The following is a 26490-nucleotide window of genomic DNA, read 5'->3' as shown; positions in this document are numbered from 1 at the left end:
TTTCCATTTGGACAGTTTCGTCCTTTTTGCCAAAGATTGTATCTCCTTTTCATATCAATCAGACTGTGTTTCTTCCTTCTTTTCCATGGAGGTCTAATCCGCAGAATACGATTCCCTGCGACTGTTTGATGTGAAGCCTGTCCTTATGTGCTATCTTACTACTACCAACAATTTCAGGTGTTCTGATCATCTTTTTGTCCTCTTTGTGTGTCCCTGGAAGGGTTTGCTGGCTTCCAAAGTGACAGTGGCTCGATGGCTTAAGGAGGCTATTTCTTCGGTTTACATTCTGAGGGTATATCTGCGCCCATTCATGTCAAGGCTCATTCTACCAGGTCTTTGGTGACTTCTGCTGCTTCTTTCTCTCCTCCTCCTAGCGCCACTACATTCCCATGAGCCTTCTCTGCCTGCTGCCGCTTCTTCTCTTGCCAGAAGCCTTGCCGCCAAGTGGTTGACTTAGGCTCAACCACTGTTCCTTGTGGGCCCTCTCTGCCTGCTGCCACTGCTTCTTCTCTCCTCATGCCAGCTCAGCTGACATCAAAAAGGTACCAGCAGAAGAATTGGTGTCGGGGGGGGGGGGGGGGGGGGGGAGTAGTTAGCAGAAGAATTGGTTTATGGGGGGGGGGGGTTGAAATTGGAGGGTTTGGTTAGTGGTCTGATTCAGTATGTTAGTTCTTCTATATTAACCTGGGATTCTATATATTGTGCCCAGATTTCCACGTGGAAATTGAAGTGTACTCTATAACAATGCACATAACTTAGTTAGGAAACTAATCAGTGCTGATAATTGGATGTTAACCAATTATCAGTATTAATTGGCATTAATTAGAATTTACACACATTACTTGCTAAGCGTATTCTGTAATGTGGTGCACATAAATATAAATCGCATAGTTGATAAGTGGGCATGGTTATGGGCATTTCTAAAATCTATGCACATCGGGATTTATGCTAGATTTTACTTGGTGTAATTGACCATGACTAAATTTAGTTATGTGGACTGCCACTCAGCATATTCTATAAACCACGTGGAAATTTAGGTTTATTCTATAAAGTACGCCTAAATTAAAGCATAGAATACGTCTAAGCAAATTTCATTTTGGCGCCCAATTTTTAGACGTGATATATAGAATCTAGTCCTAAGTGTAAATATAATTGTAATTGCAAGTGTAATTGTTTGTGTTATGTGTTTTTAATTGTGATTGTTATATTGTTATCCACTTAGGTATAAGTGAGATGTAAGTTTTATAAATAAACTAGTGCAACAAAGCCAGTTTCTTCAAAAATGAAACGGCCCTAGGAAGGCTCTCATCTAAGCGATTTCTCCTCTCTCCCCTGCCCTCCCCTCCGTGTCCCATGATTCAGACCTCCCCTCCATGTCCAGCGATTCTCCTCTGCCCTGCTGTCCCCTCCTTGTCCCGCGATTCTGGCTTCCCCTCCATTTCCAGCGATCCTCCTCTGCCCTGCCATCCCCTCTGTGTCCTGCGATTCTGGCCTCCCCTCTGTGTCCAGTGATTCTCCTCTTCCCTGCCCTCCCCTCCATATCTCAGGATTCTGGCCTCCCCTCCAGCGATTCTCCTCTGCCCTGCCCTCCCATTCGTGTCCCGCGATTCTCTCCTCGCCTCTCCTCCCATCCTATCCATGTCCATCAATTTACCTCTACGCTGCCCTCCCCTCCCATCAGTGTCCTGCGATTCTGTCCTCCTCTCCATCTGAGCGGCGGCAGGCAGGCTGGGCTCGCGTTGCCTCCAGTGTTCCCTCTCAGTGTCCCGCCCTCCTCTGACATAATTTTGTCTCTACGTGAGGGCGGGACACTGAGAGGGAAGGGAACGCTGGAGGCGAGCTGACATCACCAAGATGTTGCAAACCCAGACAGCCAGCCAGAGAACCTTGAGGTACAAATTATTATATAGATGAGATTGCAGACTGCTTTCTCCAAAATCTGCAGACTCTCTAAGCTACCCCTCCAGATGAAGGTTTAAAGGGAGAAACTATTTTTGGAGGGATTAAATATTCCGTGTTTGTCACCGGCAGAGTGGGAGGTTTTGGGGGCCTTGTCTCTCAGGAGAAAGTGGTCTGGGCTCTCAATCAAAGCCCGCTACTCAAGGTGCCAGGATCCGCTGGCTTTCGTGTCGAATTCTATAATATGATGGGAGAGGAGGTAATTCAACCACTGACTGCTATGTTTAATGCCCTCCTAGATTAAGATCAACTTCCAGGAGAGCTGAATATGGCCCATATTGTTGTCCTTTTGAAACCAGGGAACGACCCCTTATCGCTGGATTCATACCGTCCGATTTCACTTCTGAATGTGGAGACCAAACTCTTGGCTAAAGTTTTGGCAAACAGGATGGTGAGGTTATTGCCCAGTCTTTTGCATGAGACTCATGTGGGATTTGTCAAAGGGCACCCTGTTGTTAAAAATGTGCGTAAAATTCTTGCTTCCTTAAGAATATTGGGATTGAAAGGGTTTACCCGCTCTAATGGTGAGTTTTGATGCTGAAAAAACCTTTGATAGGGTTAGATGGGACTTTTTGTTTTCAGCATTACAAGCCTATGGTTTTGGAGCTCGTCTTTTGCACTTTGTTCAGCTTTTATATGCCAACCCTAGAGCCAAGATAATGGTTAATAGGATCTTCTCAAAGATGCTTTTCCTATCCTTCGTGGTACTCATCATGGATACCCACTTTTTCCATTGTTGTTTATATTAACTTTAGTTCCCTTGTTTCAAGATGTTTATGCCAATCCAGAGATTAAGGGGGTAGATTTGGGAACTCATAGTTTTAAACTTGCTGCCTTTGCGGATAATATACTAGTGCATTTGTTGGATCCGTATAATCCCCCGAACACGTTATTAGACTGTTTCTCTGAATATGGTGATTTTGCTGGTTTTCAACTAAATTTTCAGAAATTGGAAGTGTTGCCCTCGAGGGAAGACGTTCGGAGACTCTGGGAAGAAACTTTTCCTCTTCACTGGGCGAAGGACACATTTTGCTATCTTGGTATCCATATGGGGATGAGCACTGGTAAATTATATAATGTAAATATTCCTAAACTCTTGGAGGAGACATGATGTCAGTTAGAGACCTGGCATCCCTTACCTCTGTCATTAATGGGCCGGATCAATTTGATTAAGATGGTCTTGTTTCCTAGATGGTTATACCTTCTTTAGACCCTCCCCCATTTGGATATTAAACAAAGACCTTCTCCATTTGGCCCGATTGTTTGCTAGATTTTGTTGTGCACGGAAAAAGGCCAGGATCCGATATCACTGGTTGATGGGCAGTTGGAATACCAGGGGCTTAGGCCTCCCCAATATTCGGCTGTATAATCAGGCATGTCTTTTATGCCATTCATATGATTGGTTTTCTGAAGGCCGGGACTACACTTCCATTTTCTTTGAGAGGGCTTTATTTTTGTCTTATCTCCTTTCCTTGCTCCAGGCTCCTTACCAGACGCTACCGCACCCTTGAGGTCGGAGTGTCCTTCTTAGGCCTCTAAGGGATACTTGGCGGTTTTTGGTGGGTTTATTGGGAGGGGATCCTGAGGTAACAGATCAACTGCCTCTTCGTGGCAATATAAATTTTCAGCCGGGAAGAGAAAACAGAGCATTTGCCAGGTGGGAATCTTGGGATTTGCTTCTCTTAGAACATATACTCACCCCAGAGGGAAAGTTGAAACCACTGGATGACCTCATAACATTGGATTCTAGGGAATGGGGAGATTGCTTTGCTTACTTTCAGTTAAAACACTATTTATTTAGTCTGCCCCAGATGGCTTTTGGAATACGAATAGGAGAGGGCTTACAAACGTTTTTCTATCCATCTCTGAGGAGAAGTTATCTGTAGCTGGTCTCCATAAGGCCCTGAGTGACCGACTGGCAGGGACGAACTTGGACTGGCTGAGAACTAGGTGGGAACAGGACCTTGGGACACTCTTGCAGGATTGGGACCTGCTTCTGGCCTTGAAAAAGACACCACAAATAGTAGTAACAACTAGGTTACAGGAAACACATTTTAGAATTATGCACAGGGCTTACCTTTCCAAATTGCAACTTTTCAGCATGGGACTGGTGCCCAATGCGCAATGTCTTAAATATTCTGCAGAGGAAAACTTTTTTCCATTCTTTGTGGAGCTGAGTGAATTAGTTGATTTTTTTGTCTCTGCCATGAGCTTGTTGGTCCCTTTGACCCCGAGGGCTTGCTTATTGGGAGCGGTAGCTGCTGGGACTGTAGGTGGGAAAGGGAAGTTTCTTTTATTTTGAAAGTTGAGGCTTATAGTTCTTAGATGTTATCTTGCATGTTTGGGGGATGGCCCTTCCTTTTGGGGATGGAGGAACCAGGTGCATATATTAGCTCTTCGGGAAGCTCAAGATGCCTCTTTCTCCCAAGTGTACACAGTGATATCTGCTTATTTGGGAACCCTATCTTTCTGTTTTAGCATCTTCAGGATGTAGTTCCCTGTTAAATAAATTATATTCATGAGTAGTCAAAGGAGGGGTTAGGCGGGTTGAATTAGGGTGTCCTAGGGGGGGGTAGGGTAGGCTTAGGGGGAGCGGGCTGTTGCAGTTGAGGCCCTATGAAGCGTGGTGAGCTCTGGGAGACTATAAGAACCTCGGTCTCTCAGGCTTTAAAACGGTGGGGTGGGACTTGGTGGTACGGTTAGCTGCACCAATATTCTTATTGGACTGGGGATGGACAAGTATGAGCTCTGTGGGACACTCCTTTTTTTTTTTTGAGTCCTCCCACTCAGCATTTTGCCACTTATATCCTATATGTTATGGTTGTGCATATGGTTCCAGCTTCTTGCCACCTACCACTAGGAACCCTGTTTTATAATTTGGGGGTGGGGGGCAGTGAGGAACAGTTGAAACATAAATAAATAATATGCTTTGCATCCACAAAAACCCTATCTTCCCCCAACAACAGGTGCATTTTCTCCATGGAAGTTACTATACAAAAATAAAAAATAAAAAAAAATCTGATTCTCACATCATCTCAAGGTTATCAATAGAAATCAAACAAAATAAAACATGGAAAAGAAAATAAGATGATACCTTTTTTATTGGACATAACTTAATACATTTCTTGATTAGCTTTCGAAGGTTGCCCTTCTTCCTCAGATCGGAAATAAGCAAATGTGCTAGCTGACAGTGTATATAAGTGAAAACATTCAAGCATTACTATGACAGTCTGACAGGGTGGGAGGAGGGGGGTGGGTAGGAAGTATGCATGGGGACATCAGAGCATATCATTGATATTCTAACAGGATGGGTGTGGATAGGTGAGGGGAGGGTGATCAACAGAGACATACAGCTTTATGGTTTATAATGGGCTAGGAACCCCAGATCCTTGTTAAGTCCTTTCTGTTGGGTGTTAAAATATTCAATCATTCTGACTTCAAAGGTCTTACGTTCTTGTATGGTTTTAAAGTTACCTTTCAGGATTCTCACTGTGAAGTCACTGGTACAGTGTCCTGGTCCTGTAAAATGTTGACCAACAGGCGTGGGAACCCTGCTGGCACCAGTATTGTTCATATGATGTCTATGTAAATTGAATCTTGTCTTAAGCATCTGGCCTGTTTCTCCAATATAGCATCCTTCGTTACATTTTTTACACTGAATGATATATACCACATTGGAAGATGAGCAAGTGAAAGATCCCTTTATGTTGAATATCTTTCCTTTGTGAATGACTTTGGGGTCCTGTGAAATATTTTGGCATAGTTTGCAACTGGATAAATTACAGGGAAGTGTGCCCTTCTGTTCCTTTTCAGTCTGTGATGGAAGTTTACTTCTGATTAGCTTGTGTTTTAAATTGGGTGGCTGTTGGAAGGCCAGTACTGGTGGGGATGGGAATATCTCTTTCAGTAATTCATCCTCCTGGAGTATAGGTTGTAGATCTCTTATGATTTTCCTCCCACTCAGCATTTTGCCACTTGTATCCTATATGTTATGGTTGTGCATATGGTTCCAGCTTCTTGCCACCTACCACTAGGAACCCTGTTTTATAATTTGGGGGATCTGGGGTTCCTAGCCCATTATAAACCATAAAGCTGTATGTCTCTGTTGATCACCCTCCCCTCACCTATCCACACCCATCCTGTTAGAATATCAATGATATGCTTTGATGTCCCCATGCATACTTCCTACCCACCCCCCTCCTCCCACCCTGTCAGACTGTCATAGTAATGCTTGAATGTTTTCACTTATATACACTGTCAGCTAGCACATTTGCTTATTTCCAATCTGAGGAAGAAGGGCAACCTTCGAAAGCTAATCAAGAAATGTATTAAGTTATGTCCAATAAAAAAGGTATCATCTTATTTTCTTTTCCATGTTTTATTTTGTTTGATTTCTATTGATAACCTTAAGAGTGGACTAACACGGCTACCACACTCCTCTACTCACATCATCTCAGTAATAGTAAATAATTCTCTCCACTACCAAGCACATGACATATTGTGAAATACCACAAAACCTGAAAAACTCCCAACTCAATATACATGTAGCTAATCTACCACAGAATAGTAGCAGTGATTCCTATGACTTAAACAAGATCCCTACTTAAAAACAGGCAGCACTACAAATACCTCACAGGACCCTAGAACATCAATATACCTACTACTGGTAAAACAGCACAATTACTTGCAAACAGAATAACATACCACCATCACACACACAGACCACAGACAAACCCACACCAAATACAGAACAAGGGATCACAAATTAAAAATAGAAATATAAAGACAAAAATTGAACTGAGAATCTCAGAAGTCACTAGGCATGTACCACAACATAGGAGAAGTAAAAACAGAAATTCATTTTCTCTTGTACTAAACAAAATACAAAGACATCCGTGATTCATGTTTCCCAAAGCTAACATATTTCACCAAATAAATTCAAAATAAAACACTTTCTACCTTTGTTGTCTGGGTACTTTATTTTTCCAAGCATGTTTGTCCCAGCTTCTTCTTTTCTGTTTTCCTGTTTGTCTTCTCTCTTTCCAGTGAGTGCAGTCCATAAGTCCTTTCTCCACTTTCCTCCTATTCCTTCACTATATCTGTCTCTGACATATTTTCTCTTTCTCTCATTTCTGTCTCCTCCACCTATATTTCACTTAATGGTACCTATCAACTTTTCATCGCCTCCTCTCACCCCCTACTTCTCTTGTCTCACTAGTTTTCTGTCTTCCTATTCCCTTCTCTTTCCACTCACTCCCCATTACTACACGTCTGCCCTCTGTACTTACCATCCTCATCTCCTTGAGAACCTCCATGGTCTCTCCCACTTGGTTACACCATGCCAAGTTTCTCCCCTCCCTCTCCCTTCTTAAACACTTGTAGCTCATCATCTCCCTGTCCCCCTCCCATCCCCTGCCCCCCCCTTATGGTCCAGCAACTTCCTGTCTCCTCTGTCATTCCTTTCCCCTTATGGTCCAGGAACTCCCTGTCTCCTCTCTCTTCTCTTCCCCTCCACACCTATGGTCCAGAAGCTCTCTGTTCCCTCTCCCATCCCCACAAAAAAACTTCAGCGTCAATGTTCAGCAGGGCAGCAGTTCAGAAAGAAGACCGTAGGTGCCAGGAGACACAGCTACACAAATCACAATTCTGTGCACCTTCCCAGGTTGTGTAGGTAGCAGCAAACTAAGGGAAAAAGAGGGAAGGAGAAGTCTGCTAAGGGTGGTTTACTTCCTACACAACACAGGAAGGAGCATGGCATCAGAGGTTTGTAGTTGCATCACCTGTGGGTCTGGCATCTCTCCCCTTCTTTTACTCACTCTATCCTTCCCTCATGATCTGCCATCTCCCCTTCCCCCCAGCCCACCATGGCCTGTCATCTCCCCCTCTGGCCAGCACCCTCCCCCAGATCCATCACTCATGATCTGGAATCTCTCCTGTCCCCCTCTCCCTGCAGGTCCAGCACCTCTCCCCCCTCCCTTCACCTCCCCCCATGGGTCCAGCACATTTTTCTTCCCCTCTATGAGTCCAGGACCTCTCCTTTCCCTAAGCCCCCCCCCCCTCAAGTAGAGGAGTAGCTTAGTGCAGTGGACATTTAATCCTGGGGAACTGGGTTTGATTTCCACTGCAGCTCCTTGTGACTCTAGGCAAGTCATTTAACCCCAGGTACAAATAAGTTCTCCGAGGACAAGCAGGCTGCTTGTTCTCACTGATGGGTGACGTCCGCGGCAGCCCCTCCAATCGGAATCTTCACTAGCAAAAGCCTTTGCTAGCCCTCGCGCGCCGATGCGCACCGCGCATGCGCGGCCGTCTTCCCGTCCGAAACCGGCTTGAGCCGGCCAGTCTTCTTTTCTCCGCACTCGGTACGGTTGTGTTTTACCGTTCGTGCCCCGGAAAGTCGACCTCGCGCGTCGTTTTTCGTCATTTTTCTGTGAAAAATCCAGAAATCTTTTGGATTAGCCTTTCGGTTTTTCCTTCCTCTACTTCGAGTTTTTTCGCCCCGTTAAGTTTTCTTTCGTCGTCGGGGTAGGCCTTACTTAGGCCCCGGTCGAAATTTCCCTTTTTTCTGTGCCAAATTTCGCCATTTCGTCTTTCGATTTCGCCGGCGTGATTTTTCCGCCCATGACATCGAAGCCTTCCAGCGGCTTCAAGAAGTGCACCCAGTGCGCCCGGGTAATCTCGCTCGTCGTGTCTGCAGTGTCTGGGGGCTGGGCACCGCCCTCAGGCCTGTAGTCTGTGTTCCCTTTTGCAAAGGCGGACTCAGGTAGCGAGGTTAGCCCAGTGGAACATTTTGTTCTCGGGCTCTTCGTCGGCATCGGCACCGGGGGTATCGAGTGCATCGACGTCTTCAGCGTCCAGACCTTCAACCTCGGCGGCCAGTGCATCGAGTGTATCGAGGCATCGACCCTCTGCATCGGCGCCGAGACATCGGATAGCTGCATCGACGTCGGTGGTACCGGGACCTCGTCTGCTGATGTCGTCGGACGGTGGTGCTTCGTCTGGAGTGCAGGTGAGGGCTGTCCATTCCCCTGCTGGTGGCGGTGAGCCTTCGGGTGGATCTCCCCCTACCCTGAGGGCTCCTGCGGTACAGCCCCCCCGAGACCGACCCTCTTCGGTCTCGGCCCCGAGGAAGCGACGGCTGGATTCTACGTCCTCCTCGTCGGTACCGGGAAGCTCCGGTGACATGCTTCGTCCCAAGAAGTCGAAGAAGCATCGTCACCGGTCCCCTTCACGTGTCGGTACCGAGAGCTCTGGGTCGCCGAAGGAGTCGGCACCCAGCAGGCATCGACGCCGAGAGGACCGCTCACCCTCTGTTCAGGAGGTGTCGATGCGCTCCACTCTGGACAGCCCGGAACAGCCTCCACGCCCGGAACAGGTTCTGACGTCGACGCCTGCATCGACCTCCATGCCTTTCTCTGCAGCCGCTCTGAACGAGAGCCTCCGGGCCGTCCTCCCATAGATTCTGGGAGAGCTGTTGCGCCCTACCCCTCCGGTACCGGCGGTGCTTGCGCCACCAGTACCGTCGAGCGTGGCGCCGGCTGGCCCATCGCCCGAGGTGAGGTCTCCGGCGTCGGTGCCGCGTGTGGTGCCGGCTGCCGTCGCCTCCCAGGAAGGCTCCCCGACTAGGTCGGCGGAGGGAGCTTCGCCGATGCGGGCGAGGGAGTCTACCTCTCGACGCCCCCATCGTGGACGTGGCTCCACGGAGTCGAGTCGGGCACGGTTGCAGACACAGGTCCGTGAACTTGTGTCTGACACCGAGGGTGAGGCCTCGTGGGAAGAGGAAGAAGACCCCAGATATTTCTCTGACGAGGAGTCTGAGGGTCTTCCTTCCGATCCCACTCCCTCTCCTGAAAGACAGCTTTCTCCTCCTGAGAGTCTGTCTTTCGCTTCCTTTGTCCGGGAGATGTCTACGGCCATCCCCTTCCCGGTGGTTGTGGAGGACGAGCCCAGGGCTGAAATGTTTGAGCTCCTGGACTATCCTTCTCCACCTAAGGAAGCGTCCACTGTTCCCTTGCACCATGTCCTAAAAAAGACATTGCTTGCGAACTGGACCAAACCTTTAACTAATCCCCACATCTCCAAGAAGATCGAGTCCCAGTACCGGATCCATGGGGACCCAGATCTGATGCGCACTCAGTTGCCTCATGATTCTGGAGTTGTGGATCTGGCCCTAAAGAAGGCTAAGAGTTCTAGGGAGCATGCTTCGGCGCCCCCGGGCAAGGACTCTAGAACCTTAGACTCCTTTGGGAGGAAGGCCTACCATTCTTCTATGCTCGTGGCCAAAATTCAGTCTTACCAGCTCTACACGAGCATACACATGCGGAACAATGTGCGGCAGTTGGCGGGCTTGGTTGATGCGCTCCCCCCTGAGCAAGCCAAGCCGTTTCAGGAGGTGGTCAGGCAGCTGAAGGCGTGCAGAAAATTCCTGGCCAGAGGGGTGTACGACACCTTTGATGTTGCGTCCAGGGCCGCTGCTCAAGGTGTGGTGATGCGCAGGCTCTCATGGCTGCGTGCCTCCGACCTGGAGAATAGAATCCAGCAGCGGATTGCGGACTCGCCTTGCCGTGCGGATAACATTTTTGGAGAGAAAGTCGAACAGGTGGTAGAGCAGCTCCACCAGCGGGACACCGCATTCGACAAGTTCTCCCGCCGGCAGCCTTCAGCCTCTACCTCTATAGGTAGAAGATTTTTTGGGGGAAGGAAGACTGTTCCCTACTCTTCTGGCAAGCGTAGGTACAATCCTCCTTCTCGACAGCCTGCGGCCCAGGCTAAGCCCCAGCGCGCTCGCTCTCGTCAGCAGTGTGCGACTCAGCAAGGCCCCTCGGCTCCCCAGCAAAAGCAAGGGGCGAGCTTTTGACTGGCTCCAGCAGAGCATAGCCGACATCCAAGTGTCAGTGCCGGGCGACCTGCCAGTCGGAGGGAGGTTGAAAGCTTTTCACCAAAGGTGGCCTCTCATAACCTCCGATCAGTGGGTTCTCCAAATAGTCCGGCAAGGATACACCCTCAATTTGGCCTCAAAACCTCCAAATTATCCACCGGGAGCTCAGTCTTACAGCTTCCAGCACAAGCAGGTACTTGCAGAGGAACTCTCCGCCCTTCTCAGCGCCAATGCGGTCGAGCCCGTGCCATCCGGGCAGGAAGGGCTGGGATTCTATTCCAGGTACTTCCTTGTGGAAAAGAAAACAGGGGGGATGCGTCCCATCCTAGACCTAAGGGCCCTGAACAAATATCTGGTCAAAGAAAAGTTCAGGATGCTTTCCCTGGGCACCCTACTTCCCATGATTCAGGAAAACAATTGGCTATGCTCTCTGGACTTGAAGGATGCCTACACACACATCCCGATACTGCCAGCTCACAGACAGTATCTGCGATTTCAGCTGGGCACACGTCACTTCCAGTACTGTGTGCTACCCTTTGGGCTCGCCTCTGCGCCCAGGGTGTTCACAAAGTGCTTGGCTGTAGTAGCGGCAGCACTTCGCAGGCTGGGGGTGCACGTGTTCCCATATCTCGACGATTGGCTGGTGAAGAACACGTCCGAGGCAGGAGCCCTGCAGTCCATGCAGATGACTATTCGCCTCCTGGAGCTACTGGGGTTTGTGATAAATTACCCAAAGTCCCATCTTCTCCCGGCGCAGAGACTCTAATTCATAGGAGCTCTGCTGGATTCTCGGACGGCTCGCGCCTATCTCCCAGAGGCGAGAGCCAACAACTTGTTGTCCCTCGTCTCGCGGGTGCGAGCGTCCCAGCAGATCACAGCTCGGCAGATGTTGAGATTGCTGGGCCACATGGCCTCCACAGTTCATGTGACTCCCATGGCCCGCCTTCACATGAGATCTGCTCAATGGACCCTAGCTTCCCAGTGGTTTCAGGCTGCTGGGGATCTAGAAGACGTGATCCACCTGTCCACGAGTTTTCTCGAATCCCTGTATTGGTGGACGATTTGGTCCAATTTGACTCTGGGACGTCCTTTCCAAATTCCTCAGCCACAAAAAGTGCTGACCACGGATGCGTCTCTCCTGGGATGGGGAGCTCATGTCGATGGGCTTCACACCCAAGGAAGCTGGTCCCTCCAGGAACGCGATCTACAGATCAATCTTCTGGAGTTACGAGCGATCTGGAACGCTCTGAAGGCTTTCAGAGATCGGCTGTCCCACCAAATTATCCAAATTCAGACAGACAACCAGGTTGCCATGTACTACGTCAACAAGCAGGGGGGCACCGGATCTCGCCCCCTGTGTCAGGAATCCGTCAGCATGTGGCTCTGGGCTCGCCGGCACGGCATGGTGCTCCAAGCCACATATCTGGCAGGCGTAAACAACAGTCTGGCCGACAGACTGAGCAGGATTATGCAACCTCACGAGTGGTCGCTCAACTCCCGAGTGGTGCGCCAGATCTTCCAAGCGTGGGGCACCCACTTGGTGGATCTTTTCGCATCTCGAGCCAACCACAAAGTCCCTCAGTTCTGTTCCAGGCTTCAGGCCCACGGCAGACTGGCATCGGATGCCTTCCTCCTGGATTGGGGGGAGGGTCTGCTGTATGCTTATCCTCCCATTCCTCTGGTGGGGAAAACTTTGTTGAAACTCAAGCAAGACCGAGGCACCATGATTCTGATTGCTCCTTTTGGCCGCGTCAGATCTGGTTCCCTCTTCTTCTGGAGTTGTCCTCCGAAGAACCCTGGAGATTGGAGTGTTTTCCGACCCTCATCACGCAGGACGAAGGGGCGCTTCTGCATCCCAACCTCCGGTCCCTGGCTCTCACGGCCTGGATGTTGAGAGCGTAGACTTTGCCTCTTTGGGTCTGTCAGAGGGTGTCTCCCGCATCTTGCTTGCTTCCAGGAAAGATTCACTAAGAGGAGTTATTTCTTTCTATGGAGGAGGTTTGCCGTCTGGTGTGACAGCAAGGCCCTAGATCCTCGCTCTTGTCCTACACAGACCCTGCTTGAATACCTTCTGCACTTGTCTGAGTCTGGTCTCAAGACCAACTCTGTAAGAGTTCACCTTAGTGCAATCAGTGCATACCATTACCATGTGGAAGGTAAGCCGATCTCAGGACAGCCTTTAGTTGTTCGCTTCATGAGAGGTTTGCTTTTGTCAAAGCCCCCTGTCAAGCCTCTTACAGTGTCATGGGATCTCAATGTCGTTCTCACCCAGCTGATGAAACCTCCTTTTGAGCCACTGAATTCCTGCCATCTGAAGTACTTGACCTGGAAGGTCATTTTCTTGGTGGCAGTTACTTCAGCTCGTAGAGTCAGTGAGCTTCAGGCCCTGGTAGCCCAGGCCCCTTACACCAAATTTCATCATAACAGAGTAGTCCTCCGCACTCACCCTAAGTTCCTGCCAAAGGTTGTGTCGGAGTTCCATCTGAACCAGTCAATTGTCTTGCCAACATTCTTTCCCCGTCCTCATTCCTGCCCTGCTGAACGTCAGCTGCACACATTGGACTGCAAGAGAGCATTGGCCTTCTATCTGGAGCGGACGCAGCCCAACAGACAGTCCGCCCAATTGTTTGTTTCTTTTGATTCCAATAGGAGGGGAGTGGCTGTGGGGAAACGCACCATATCCAATTGGCTAGCAGATTGCATTTCCTTCACTTACGCCCAGGCGGGGCTGGCTCTTGAGGGTCATGTCACGGCTCATAATGTTAGAGCCATGGCTGCGTCGGTAGCCCACTTGAAGTCAGCCTCTATTGAAGAAATTTGCAAAGCTGCGACGTGGTCATCTGTCCACACATTCACATCTCATTACTGCCTGCAGCAGGATACCCGACGCGACAGTCGGTTCGGGCAGTCAGTTCTTCAGAACCTGTTTGGGCTTTAGGATCCAACTCCACCCCCCGAGGGCCCTGTTTGTTCTGTTCCAGGCTCTACTCTCAGTTAGTTGGTAAATTTTTTAGGTCAATCTCAGTTATGTCCTCGCCGTTGCGAGGCCCAATTGACCATGTTTGTTGTTTTGAGTGAGCCTGGGGGCTAGGGATACCCCATCAGTGAGAACAAGCAGCCTGCTTGTCCTCGGAGAAAGCAAATGCTACATACCTGTAGAAGGTATTCTCCGAGGACAGCAGGCTGATTGTTCTCACAAACCCGCCCGCCTCCCCTTTGGAGTTGTGTCTTCCCTTGTCTTTGTCTTGCTACACATGAGACTGGCCGGCTCAAGCCGGTTTCGGGCGGGAAGACGGCCGCGCATGCGCGGTGCGCATCGGCGCGCGAGGGCTTAGCAAAGGCTTTTGCTAGTGAAGATTCCTGATTGGAGGGGCTGCCGCGGACGTCACCCATCAGTGAGAACAATCAGCCTGCTGTCCTCGGAGAATACCTTCTACAGGTATGTAGCATTCGCTTTATCTGTATGTACATGTAAACCACGTTGTAGTTGCAAAAACCACAGAAAGGCAGTATATCATCCCTTTCTTCCCTCAGCCCTCCCGTGACTTGTGAGTACAGCAACACTCCCTCTTTTTCCCTCAGCCCCCCCACGTCAGTGCTTCTCTCTTCTTCCCTTAGCGCTCTCCTCCACAACTCCAATGCTGCTCTTTTCTTCCTTCAAACCCTCCCTACATGTCCAACGTTGCTTCCTTTCCTTCCTTCAAACCAACCCAACACACACAAGTCCAACACAGCCCCTCTCTTTCCCTTACCCCTCCCCCAAGTTTGGCACTACTTTTTCTTTTCCCTTCCCAAGCCCCCCTCGAGTCCAAAACCTCTCCCTCTTCTTCCTTCAGCCCCCCCCCCTTTGAGTTGTGCAACACTCCCTCTTTTTCCTCAACTCACCATGAGTCCCACACTACTCCCTTTTCTTCTCTCAACATCCCCCCCTGCAAGTCCAACACTGCTTTCTTCTTCCTTCAACACCCCCCCAGCCCTCAATCAAGGAGGGATGGGGTGTGAGGGAAGAAGAGAGAGCCTTGCTGATGAGCACAGCAGGACAGGAGAGAAAATCATGCTTTACACTTTAAAAAAAACCCACACTACTGTGTGCAGGCCCCGCGACACACCTCCCAGTGTCGCGACACACCGGTTGAGAACCACTGCTTTATAAAAATGTTTTACTATGACAGAGTCCTTGGTCTCTTCTTATAAGACATGTCCAGAAATGCTGTTGATACAGTTTGAAATTGTGAGGATTAAACACTGTCCGGATTAAATAATCCAGAGCTGCAGTGTGCAAATAGTGCCTAATACTTCTAAAATTTTGTCCATGATCATCATTAATTCACCTCAACAGCCTTGTAGGTTTACAGTAGCCTTGTAAGGTTTATCTTTTACCTTAATGAGAGAGAAATCCTGCTTCTAACTCCTGAGCAGTATTTTCAAAAACTGTGGGCTGAATAATCTGTTGCTTTTAAGCATTTTCGTTGTCCCAGAACACTGAACCCCTCCAGGCATGGTATTTCTTCTGGGCTGTTTATAGACTACCGATAGTTGTGATTTTGTTTCTCTCCACTTACATTTGGGCCCCTTCACTTCCCTGTCTTCTACTGCAGTGTTATTGACAGTAGTCAAGATCTGATGTCAAATCTGTTGTTGCTTAGCATTATCATTGGTTCTACAATGCTTCTTGTGGAACTGTTGCAAATATGAGTCCACTCCATGGACCAAGTGTTCCAAATTATTCCTAGTGATTTACAGGTGTGACCCCACGGGGCCTTTGCAAGTTTGTAATCCACAGGCCACTGCAATTCCTCAAACTTCCCAGCTGAGCAGCCCTCTTGCCAAGAGAAAACACAGAGACAGCCCTCCTGTGCTTGTCCTTCCTCCAGATCCCCTTGTCCAGGATTCACAAAACTCCAGAACAACAGTCTTTCTTTTTCCCTTTTCCCTTTATTTTCTTCAGCACCATTCTTAATACGCACAGTCAGCAGGTTTTGCTTCAGTTTTCCCTTCACTCCCTTCTCATTACTTCCTGGGAGTTGAAAGGGGTACCACCCAACCTCTGTCAGCCTCTAACATCTGACCCCAGTTGAAAACCCTCACCCCCTGTTAGAGTGCTTCTGCAGCCACTTCTTTCCCTCTTTCATTAAGTTACAGAACCATATGGCTAGGGGCCCTTTTACTTGCCCACCTTTAGCTTGAGCTAAGGCTGAAATATCCATGGGCTCTCCTCCTGCAGTCTCCTCTCTCCAGTCCTCCTCCACCTTCCCCAGACTGCCAGTCTATGGGCTCCTCTACAGCCCTCTTTACCAGCTGCCTCCTATCATCATTATACCCCTCTCCCAGCTGTTTCCTATTCTGTTCATCCAGCCCTCCCAGATCCTCCTCCTTTCCCCTAGGATTCTGGGACTCGTAGTGGGGGTAACACTTCCTCATCCTATCAGGCCTCTCTCTCAAGGGCTGCTGGGACTTGTAGTCTTTCAGCTTCATTTTACCTCAGTGTTGAAGGAGACAGGCTGCTTTCCTGCACTGGCCCTGTACTCTTGATTCTGGCCCTTTCAGCTCTGTCCTCCCGTGGAGGTCTAGGGTACCCAAGTGACTTCCCCCTCCCTGCTTCCCTTGCTGGGCGACCCTCGCTCCCCACCTGATCACACAGGTTACTGGAGCCACACTCCCTGTGGTCCTACAATTCCCAGAAAGCACTCACAGACCCAACACACAAAACCACAAGCAGAGGCAATAAACTGAAAATTGTTTATTGTCTTAAAAATATTGAACAATGAACAGAAAACATGCAGTCAGCAAACAATAATAGGTAAATGAAATATGGATCAATTATAAAGTTATCTAAACATTTGTTTGCTTTTTAAAAAGTATCAGGGAAGATCAGGACATATAACTGTTCACAGAGCCTCAGTAAAGAGATCCTACTCTCTTTTCTTCCTGGCTAAGACTGGGGGGAAAGCCAGTAAATGCCAAATGAAATTGAGCTCCTGGGCCAATCAGAGCCCAGAACAACAATTTTTGAAAGTATACTGCAGACTGCCTTTCCAAAAGGCTTAAACAAAGAAAGCCTTGGCTCTACAGCAGCTTCAAAACATAAACATGCACCACTTGCTGGCCAAACTAGAGAAATACACTTCAGGAAATAATTAAGGCAGTGTTACAGGCTTAAAAAGCCCACTGTTCTGTCACACCTCCTTCCTCAAGAGTGAGACCCCGAACTAGTCCAGTGTCAGGGTGGTTCTGGCTCTTCCTTTCTGGAGAGTCCATCAGCATTTCCATGTTCACTGTCCTTCCAGTTCTTATAATAGAAGCTTTTACCCCATTCACTATGTGCTAATGGGTTTAATCCTGTGGAGGAGTGGCCTAGTGGTTAGGGTGGTGGACTCTGGTCCTGGGGAACTGAGGAAGTGAGTTCGATTCCCACTTCAGGCACAGGCAGCTCCTTGTGACTCTGGGCAAGTCACTTAACCCTCCATTGCCCCAGGTACAAATAAGTACCTGTATATAATATGTAAGCTGCATTGAGCCTGCCATGAGTGGGAAAGCGTGGGGTACAAATGTAATCTTTTTTTTTTTATACTTCATTTTGTGAATAGTGATGAGTACCTTCTGATGGAAGCTTTTACTACACTCAGCACACGTGAATGATTCTCTGGTGCTTTGTTAGCTGTGATTTATGAATAAAGCTTTTTCTACATTCGGTGAATGTTAACAGTTTCATCCCTGAGAGGATTCTGTGCTCTGTTGACAATAATTTCTGGCAACTAAAAGTTTTCTTGCTCTCCGTACTGGAAAGTGCTCTCTCTCCTGGGTGAAATTTTGCATTTCTTGTGAAGCTTTCTTCCTGGTTGAAGCTACTGGAATTCGTTGCCGGAGAACGTGATGAAGGCGGTTAGCTTGGCAGAGTTTAAAAGGGGGTTAGACGGTTTCCTAAAGGACAAGTCCATAAACCGCTACTAAATGGACTTGGGGAAAAATCCACAATTCTGGGAATAACATGTATAGAATGCTTGTACGTTTGGGAAGCTTGCCAGGTGCCCTTGGCCTGGATTGGCCGCTGTCGTGGACAGGATGCTGGGCTCGATGGACCCTTGGTCTTTTCCCAGTGTGGCATTACTTATGTAAGATATTCTCTCATCAGTGTTTTTCTGGTATTCTGTAATGTTTGCTTTCTTTTTACAGCTTTTCCCATATTCTGTACTTGCACATATTCTAGTTTCTTTATTATTTTTCAGGTAACATAGTAAATGGCGGCAGATAAAGACCTGTACGGTCCATCCAGTCTGCCCAACAAGATAAACTCACTTACATGGTATGTGATACTTTATATGTATACCCGAGTTTGATTTGTCCTTGCCTTTCTCAGGGCACAGACCATAGAAGTCTACCCAGCACTGTTCTTGTACTAAGTTCTGGAGCTAACGTCAAAGCCCCTTCATATTTACACTCCAACCCATCCCTATCTATTCAGTCACAATCAGGGCATAGACCTTAGAAGTCTGCCCAGCTCCCATTTTGTTTCCCAATTACCGGTGTCGCCACCCAATTTCCGCTAAGATTCCGCGGAACCATTCCTTCTAAACAGGATTCCTTTGTGTTTATCCCACGCCCGTTAGCTGTTTCTTCATATTGAAATCTTTCTTAGAGCATGTAAAATGTGTTTCTTTTATACATTGTGACACCTGTGAAGGGGTAGGCAGATCCAGGAACCGGAACTCCAGACCGGGGCACTGGAGAGGCAGGCGTGGATGGGAACGGTGGAGGGACTACCAATCCCAGCATCTTCGGAAAGGATCACCGGAGCCCTCTAGAAAGGCTAACCAGCGCTGCAATGCCCCTGACTCCCAGAGGAGGGCACTAGACTCCCTTAGAGAAGGTGAACCAGACTACAACTCCCAGATTCCCAGGGGGGAGGAGGAGGCGGCTTTTGAGCAGGCTCATGATAAAGATTGGGAGCAGCTGGGGAGTGGGGGAGACAGATAGAGCCTATGGAATTGATGCCAGAGGAGGTGATTACGGAGGCCAAAGAGGTTGGTGAAGGAATGCAGGTAGAGCCCATGGATATTTCTGCCTTAGCCCGGATGGAAAAGGGGCAATCTCAGGGCCTGTTAGCAACCTTGAGGAATCGGTTAATTCAATTCATTGAGAGAAAAGCCCAGAGAAGTATCTGAGCGGGTTCCCTGGGGAAGTAGCTTCCATCTGGCCCTGGGCTCAAGCATGACCGTTGGGGAGGCTACCAGGAGTTAATGGCTAGTATGAAAGGGGTCCCCTTTCCTCAGGTTGCTGTTGGGTGAGTGTGAAGCGCACAACAGAACCTTTTTTGCTGAATGAACTTTGGGGAACTTTTGGGTGAAAGAACTTTGGGGCTTTTTTGCTGAATGGACTTTGGGAACCTTTTTGCCGGGGAAAGTGCTGGAACTTTTGCCCAAGGATTAGTTGGCTTGATGAACTCGGGGAGGGAAGGATTTGGACTGTGGGACTCGGGGCTGGGTTAATACCTGTTGGAAAAGAGCTTGCTTTTTTGTTTTCCTTTATGTTTCTGAGTTGAAGCTGTAAGAGTGCTGGAGCTATGTACTAAGCCTGGTGAGGCATATAGCCCCAGGGAAGAGACTGTTCCAAATTAAATACAGGAAATTTCTGACTGATTTGATATTGTTTCAACTGCCAAGTATCCAGAGTTACCTGGTAAACCTGGTGTGGAGTTGGGCCCAGGTCTGGGAAAGTCGAAGCACAGCCAAGCGGCGGGGGAAGTGTTTACAATATGCTTCCTGTTGCCCTTGTATTTCTCCCTTTTGACTGGAGGTTTTCTCACACTGTACAATTAGATAAGTACATTACATAAGCACCGCCACGCTGGGAAAAGACCAAAGGTCCATCGAGCCCAGCACTCTGTCTCCGACAGCAGCCAATCCAGGCCCCAAGAACCTGGCAAAAACCCAAAATTTAATATTGATCAATGGACTTCTCCTTCAGGAATCTATTCAGATCCGTTTTAAACTCAACAAGGCTACTTGCCATCACCACCTTCTCTGGCAATGAGTTCCAGAGTCTAACTACGCGCTGAGTAAAGAAAAACTTTCTCCGATTTGTTTTAAACCTACCACATTCTAAATTCATCTTGTGTCCTGAATATAATGGGTCCTGCCAGAACAGCTTGGGCAGCGGAAGCCATGGGCTTTCTACTATCCTGAAAAGGATTGCATATCCCCTCTAAATACTTAATTACTCTGACCTTCTATCTGCTCATGACCGGTTTACACAGTCTGGGCAGTAGCAAGCTCCACAATTAGAAAGAAACCCAATAGTCAGTAGATATAGTAAGATAGTTTATTAGCATCAGCATCTTACCCAAAGGCAGTTCAGGCAGTACAGGCAAATCAGGCATTCACATAGTGGAACAGCACTTCATGACGCGTCCTCTTCCCCAGCCTTCTGCTTTCTTCCTTCTGCTCTGATACCCTTCAGACTGCCCTTTTTATACCATTCTGACCCTATTCATTCCAATGGACCCTAGCTTTCTCACCAGAGCTCTTTGGCCCTTATCAGTTGATAAGAGTGACTTCACATGTTCCCAAACTCTAAGTATAAACAAAATATGTGCAGGACAACATCTGTGAAGAAATGACTTCACAGGCCATTTTGCCCTCAGCTCCCCCCTCCCCTCTACTTGCACCTGACCCACTACTATCTTTCATTAGCCGAAACATCTTCGCTCATAACTTCTCGCAGGTGCTAGTCCCAGCATTGTTGACAAGAACAAAGTCCCCCTCCCTTGTCAGCTCTCTGGGAACTCACTTCAGCTTTTGCTGCAGTGAAATGTATTTTGTATCAGGATGATTTTTGATTTTAAGAGGCCTAGCTCTTAGCCTGAGCCATTGGCCTGTATTTTACTGAGAGCAAGTGACAGCATAATTCTACAGTCCCCTGGTTCTATTATTGTTAGAAAGTGTAAACAAACGCTTCACATCCGTCCGCTCTACCACACTCATTATTTTGCAGACCTCTATCTTATCACCCCTCAGCCACCTTTTCTCCAGGCTAAAGAGTTCTAGCCGTCTTAACCTCTCCTTATAGAGTAGTCGTCCCATCCCTTTTATCATTTTTGTTGCCCTTCTCTGCACCTTCTCCAATTCCTTTATATCTTTTTTGAGATGAGGCGGCCAGAACTGAACACAGTACTCCAGGTGCAGTCGCACCATGGAGCGATATAACGGCATTATAACATCCTCATGTTTGTTTTCCATCCCTTTTCTAATAATACTCAACATTCTGTTCGCCTTCTTAGCCGCCACAGCACATTGAGCTGAAGATTTCAACGTCCTATTCACGATGACTCCCAGATCCCTTTCTTGGTCCGTAACTCCTAAAGATAGTTTCTCTTCAGTGTCAGATCCTTCTAGTAATTCCTCTGCTAAGAGGCCTGGGGCCACCTGCTGAAGTGCACTGCGGTACCCACTAAAAGTGCTCGAGGGACCTGCATACACGCAGGCCTCTAGGACTGGTAGCTGCTATATAACATTGGCACACCAGTTGACACCTGAAGACTAATCTCTCCGAAAACGTCCTTTATTGGAATAACCGCCTTTACTCACAGTTAACTGCAGATCAGAGGTTGTGCCCCACTGGCAACGAGTCTCCCTGGTACTGAGATGAGCAGTAGGTCAGAGCTGGCAGAATGCTGTACAATGCCCTCTTTCAGCCACATTCAAGGGAAGAACTAAGTTGTCTAACGTGGCTAACACAGGAAAGGGAACTAAAACTGGCTTACAAAAATGGCCACTACCGCATGGACTACAATAGGAAACACAACAGGGCACACTCTGACCCAGTAGGCAGGGGGAAAAGCACCATGGGAGAAGTGCCTACCAACTACCAACATTGTGAGACTGTAACACAAGCTAATGAAATCACGGAGCCCAATACCCTACACCCACCACAATGCAATGCTGATGTGACCCTGTAGTGCACCCGAGAGCCACATCTGACCCAGGGAAAGGCTGTGAGAGGATCGAACACATTCTGCTGTCATGGAGGTGGGTATGGCATTTGAGGCTGGCATAGAGGCTGGAAAAAAAGTTTGTAAAGTGGGGTGTTTTTGGTGGGAGGGGGTTAGTGACCACTGGGGGAGTCCGGGGAGGTCATCCCCAATTCCCTCCAGTGGTCATCTGGGCAGTTGGAGCACTTTTTTGGGACTTGTTCGTGAAAAAAAAGGGTCCAAAAAAAGTGACCCAAAATCGCGGTCAAAACGCCTTTTTTTTCGATTATCAGCTAAAGACGGCCATCTCTCCTCGGCTGATAACCACGCCCCAGTTCCGCCTACACCACGCCTCCGACACACCCCCGTCAACTTTATTCGTTTCCGCGACGGAGTGCAGTTGGAAACGCTCAAAATCGGCTTTCGATTATACCGATTTGGGCGCCTTTGCAAGACAAACGTCTATCTCCTGATTTAGGTCGCACTATAGGCGTTTTTCTCTTTCGAAAATAAGCTGGATAGTCATACTTTTTTTCTAATTAATAGACATCTATATATATAAAACTCACCCTCAACGTTCTATTGGCTGCTGACGTCACTGAAGCCAAGGTTCGTATGTTCGAAGCTCTGAAGCCTCGAAAATCACAGTCTCTGGGCCCCGCCCTCGCGTCAAACGTTATGACGTTGAGGGCGGAGGCGGAGCAATTCACCAACATCGACGACAGGTGGGGGGGGGGGGCACAGGAAAGCCTTGCTAGCGCCCGTTTCATTGGCTCCAGAATCGGGCCTTTTTTTACTAGTTATTAAATAATAGTACCTCACAAGAAAAAGACTGTCTTAAATTTATTTGTAGAGTTATATGGATAGTGGGTAGATATTGCCAGCTATCTATATCGTGGTGATATTTTCTTCTGCAGATACTGGTATATTTAAATGCTGTAGCTAGAGTTTTTTTTTTAATAAAATGATGACTGTGATGTTTGAATATTGACTTGATTGTAATTTGGAAAACTATATGTCTTCATTGGGGGGATATAGGAGCCCTTTCACTAAGATGCACTAAGAAACGGGCTTAGCGTGTTCTAGTGCAGGATTTTCCTCCACACTAAACCCATTTCTGGTGCATCCGTAAAATAGGGCTTATTTCTTTTTGCAGGTCCCACCCTAATTTTTCTACTAGCATGGGAGACTTGCAAAAAAATTAATGCTGGTGCACTTACCGTCTCCTATTTAGGAGCTGCTGTGTTCCTGTGTTAACTCTTAAGACTCTAGTCCCCTCAACTATTATTTTTTAAAAAATAGTTAATGCATGCTTAGCACACACAAACAGACAAATTACCTCAAAATGCTCTAATGTGTTTTGCGATAGCCTGTTTTTCATGTGCTAGGGGTTAATATCCCTTAATTATTTATGCATACTTCTTATACATCTCTACTTCCTATATTTTTTACTATTCTGATATACTTAACTCTCAGTTTCTCTATCAATTTTCACTATGAATGCTCTGTAATCCCTATTACTATGTAAGCCGCATTGAACCTGCTTTGAGTGGGAAAGTGCGGGGTACTAATGTAATATATATATATATATATATATATATATATATATATATATATATATATATATAATCTTTAAAAGAGAGTATTAAGTGATGTCAATATCCTGTTGTAACTGTTTTTTCTTCTAGATGACAGATAGATTGATAAAAGCTGAAAATGTAAATAAACATCTTACAAAAAGAAATTCATCTCTAAGTGAACTATATCAGTCATTACGGGAAGAAGAAGAAAAAATGCTTGCAATAAAGCTACATTTTACAAATCAGTATGTTTCTCATAGCTATCTTAAACTATAAATCTTTTGAAGAGTAAAATATGTTTGTGCTTTGCGGTGAATAAAGCATCAGTTCAGCTTAGAAAGCACAAATAAAAGCTATATTCCACCTAAGATGCAAGACAGTCACAAACAGAAGAAAAATACTCTACTAAAAAGGGGGCACCAAAAATGGAAGAAGTAGAGTAATGAAAACTCCTCACAGATGATGTTCAAACCAGAATTTATTCAGAGTTCTTCTAAAACATGGATGACGACCCGACACGGCTCTTGTTTCGGCCTAATCGGCCTGCATCAGGGGTCAGTCTAGGTAAATCTTCAAAACACATATATAGCAATATGCTGTATCTACAGATACATCCATGTTTTAGAAGAACTCTGAATAAATTCTGGTTTGAACATCATCTGTGAGGAGTTTTCGTTACTCTACTTCTTCCATTTTTTGATGCCACCTAAGATGCACACAGCGTTTCTCCAGTGGCTTCAAACAACAAACACCAGAGTATAAAGGATTCAGAAGGGGAGTGATGGATGTCTGTCCCAGAGCTGCCAACTGCCCCATAATGTGTAAGATGCAGGAAGTGCCAGCACATAAGCTGTTAACCTGTTTGCGGTACCAGTGGAGTTGGCAGCCATGGGTTTGGATCCTGCCATTCAGTTTAACTGCAGGAGACAGGCACTGGGAAGAAAAGAAGGCTGGGTTGGGATCCTGCCATTCAGTTTAACTGCAGGAGATAGGCACTGGGAAGAAAGGAAGGCAGGACACAAGTGCTAGAGCAGTGATCGGGGCAGGGAGAAATGCTAGGATGTGAGAGGAAGTGGTATGGCAAAAATGCTACAGGGAAAAAAAAAAGCAAGGGACAAATGCTTGGAAAGTAGGTAGGCAAAAAGGCAGGGGGAAATGCTTGAGGAGTAAGAACTGGAACATGGGTAGAGGCAACAAGTAAGAAATGAGGAGTAATTGGAAAGGTTGATACAGAGAGAGAAGAAAGGGATGTGGTAAGAAAGAGTAGAGGTGTTAGTGATGGAAGGTGGAAAGAGAAAGGAGCTCAGGTTCATGGTGACAGCACAGAAAGTTGTGGTGCTATGGTAGAAACAGCTTACAGATGATGGAGATGAGAAGGGGTAGTATACAAACAGTATGAAATGAGGCTTCCCTCTGCAGTTCACTTGCAAAAGTTATGTGCACATTAATGCACACCTGCATACAACCTGGAAGAAATTAAAGGGAATGTTGGCTGAAAGGCACCTGTTTGGGTATATCTGATGTTTTAGTTTTCTCAAATTTGATTAAGTAATTTACCTCAGTGCTTTGTTGGTCGTGTAAGCTATGCCTGCTTGGTGTTGAATATTACCCCTTTAGAGGATAACTGCCCTGTCCCAGAATGCACCTAAGCATGCCCCTGTTTAAAATACTTAACTGCACTGTTATGGAGGGAAAATCAGTTCCCTCACTATTTGTGCAGATGATTTCTGATATGATCCCTCATGCATTCAAAGTTGGTAAATACAACGTGTATCCCCCAAATAATAATGTAACGACACATTTGGAAAATCCAATTTTTACATTTTGTTTAGATTGCTTGGGATTTTTGGTAGGTGAGGGAGGGTGCATGGTAGGTAGGGTGAAATGAGTTTTTTCTGTTATTATGAACCACTTCTAGTGATCAAAATGAGCTATGCATTAGTATATAAGGGGTTTGATATTTAACGAGCAGCAATCAGTGTTTCCTTGTCATCAAGCAGATGAAGCCATTTCGTATGGGTTGTGTCCATCAACCAGCAGGGGGAGATAGAGAGCACTCAACTTTTCACAGTGCCTCATGGCCGGCTAGCTCCACTGCCTTTTCAGTATTCTCTATCTCCCCAAGCAGGGTGGCTGCAGCTTCTTCGAGCGCCATCAGAAATCTGCCTGGGGGTGGCTCCTGGCTTGCCAGTTGTTAGCCAGGGTGTTAGAGGCTATAGCAGCTTCACTTTGAAGGCACATAGGTTAGCCCTTTCCCTGCCTTACCCATGCCCCCGTGGTTGTGGACATATTAGCTTGCTTTTCCCTGTCCTTTCCCACTCAGTGGATGCAGGCACATTGGTTCGCCTTTCCCTGCCTTTCCCACTCATCTGAGCCTCCGGAGTTCTTATTACCTCTGCTTTCCTCACAGCATTAAAAAAAAAAAAAATGGAACAGAGGTTTTCCTTTGATTCTTCTATGGGACCGGAGCTGTGATACTCGGTCCGGTGAGGTAAGAGTGTTTTCTAACTCCTCTGGGATGGGCCCGCGATCGGGGCGTTTTTGGCGCAAAACCGCCATTTTGAATTTTCCAGCCGTTTTCGGCGATGGCTGCAGAGAATGTAAAGCGCTGTTCCCGGTGTGGCAAGCGCAAATCAGCAGCAGGGCTCTGTAAATCATGCTGTACAGCTGTAAGAGCCGGCCCAAGCATGGCGAGCGATGATTCTTCCCGCTCAGAGCTGGCAGCGGATGCCATTTGAATTCTCCGCATGGCGCGGCCTCCGTAGAGACAAAGAGCCCTGAGCCCGGGGGGGGGGGGACCTCGAATTGAGGCTATTCAGGGAGTGGCTAGCCCCGGACTGGATCTGGGTGCCCAGGGCGAGTTTTTCTCTCCTGATTTTGTGTTATTATTGCATAAAGCATACATGCTGAAAAGAGCTCTCCCTCAAGGGTCTTCTGAGGCCCCTTCTATTGTCCCCCCCCCCCCGGTGGATTCTGGCCTGGGACTGCCCACTGAGGCTATTTTCCCTGATAATTGGCATAAAGAAAAGCGTAGAAGGGCTAATTCCCCTTCAGATTGTGGTGCACCTCCTTCCCCCCCCCCCCCCCCACCGTGGCTGGGCTGTGAGGAT

At 47.5% G+C, this 26490-nt stretch overlaps 1 protein-coding gene across 1 annotated transcript in view; it reads left to right on the top strand.

Annotated features, from left to right (window-relative positions):
• LOC115477917 (myosin heavy chain, non-muscle-like) overlaps positions 1–26490 on the top strand; it is a 172094-nt gene that overhangs the window by 63595 nt on the left and 82009 nt on the right. Inside the window, exon 9 of the mRNA XM_030215053.1 lies at positions 23489–23625. Within this exon, the coding sequence (XP_030070913.1) occupies positions 23489–23625 (137 nt within the window). The remainder of the gene's footprint in view (positions 1–23488; positions 23626–26490) is intronic.

This window comes from Microcaecilia unicolor, chromosome 9, assembly GCF_901765095.1.
Source record: "Microcaecilia unicolor chromosome 9, aMicUni1.1, whole genome shotgun sequence".
NCBI lineage: Eukaryota > Metazoa > Chordata > Amphibia > Gymnophiona > Siphonopidae > Microcaecilia > Microcaecilia unicolor.
This window is presented reverse-complemented; position numbering and strand designations above follow the sequence as displayed.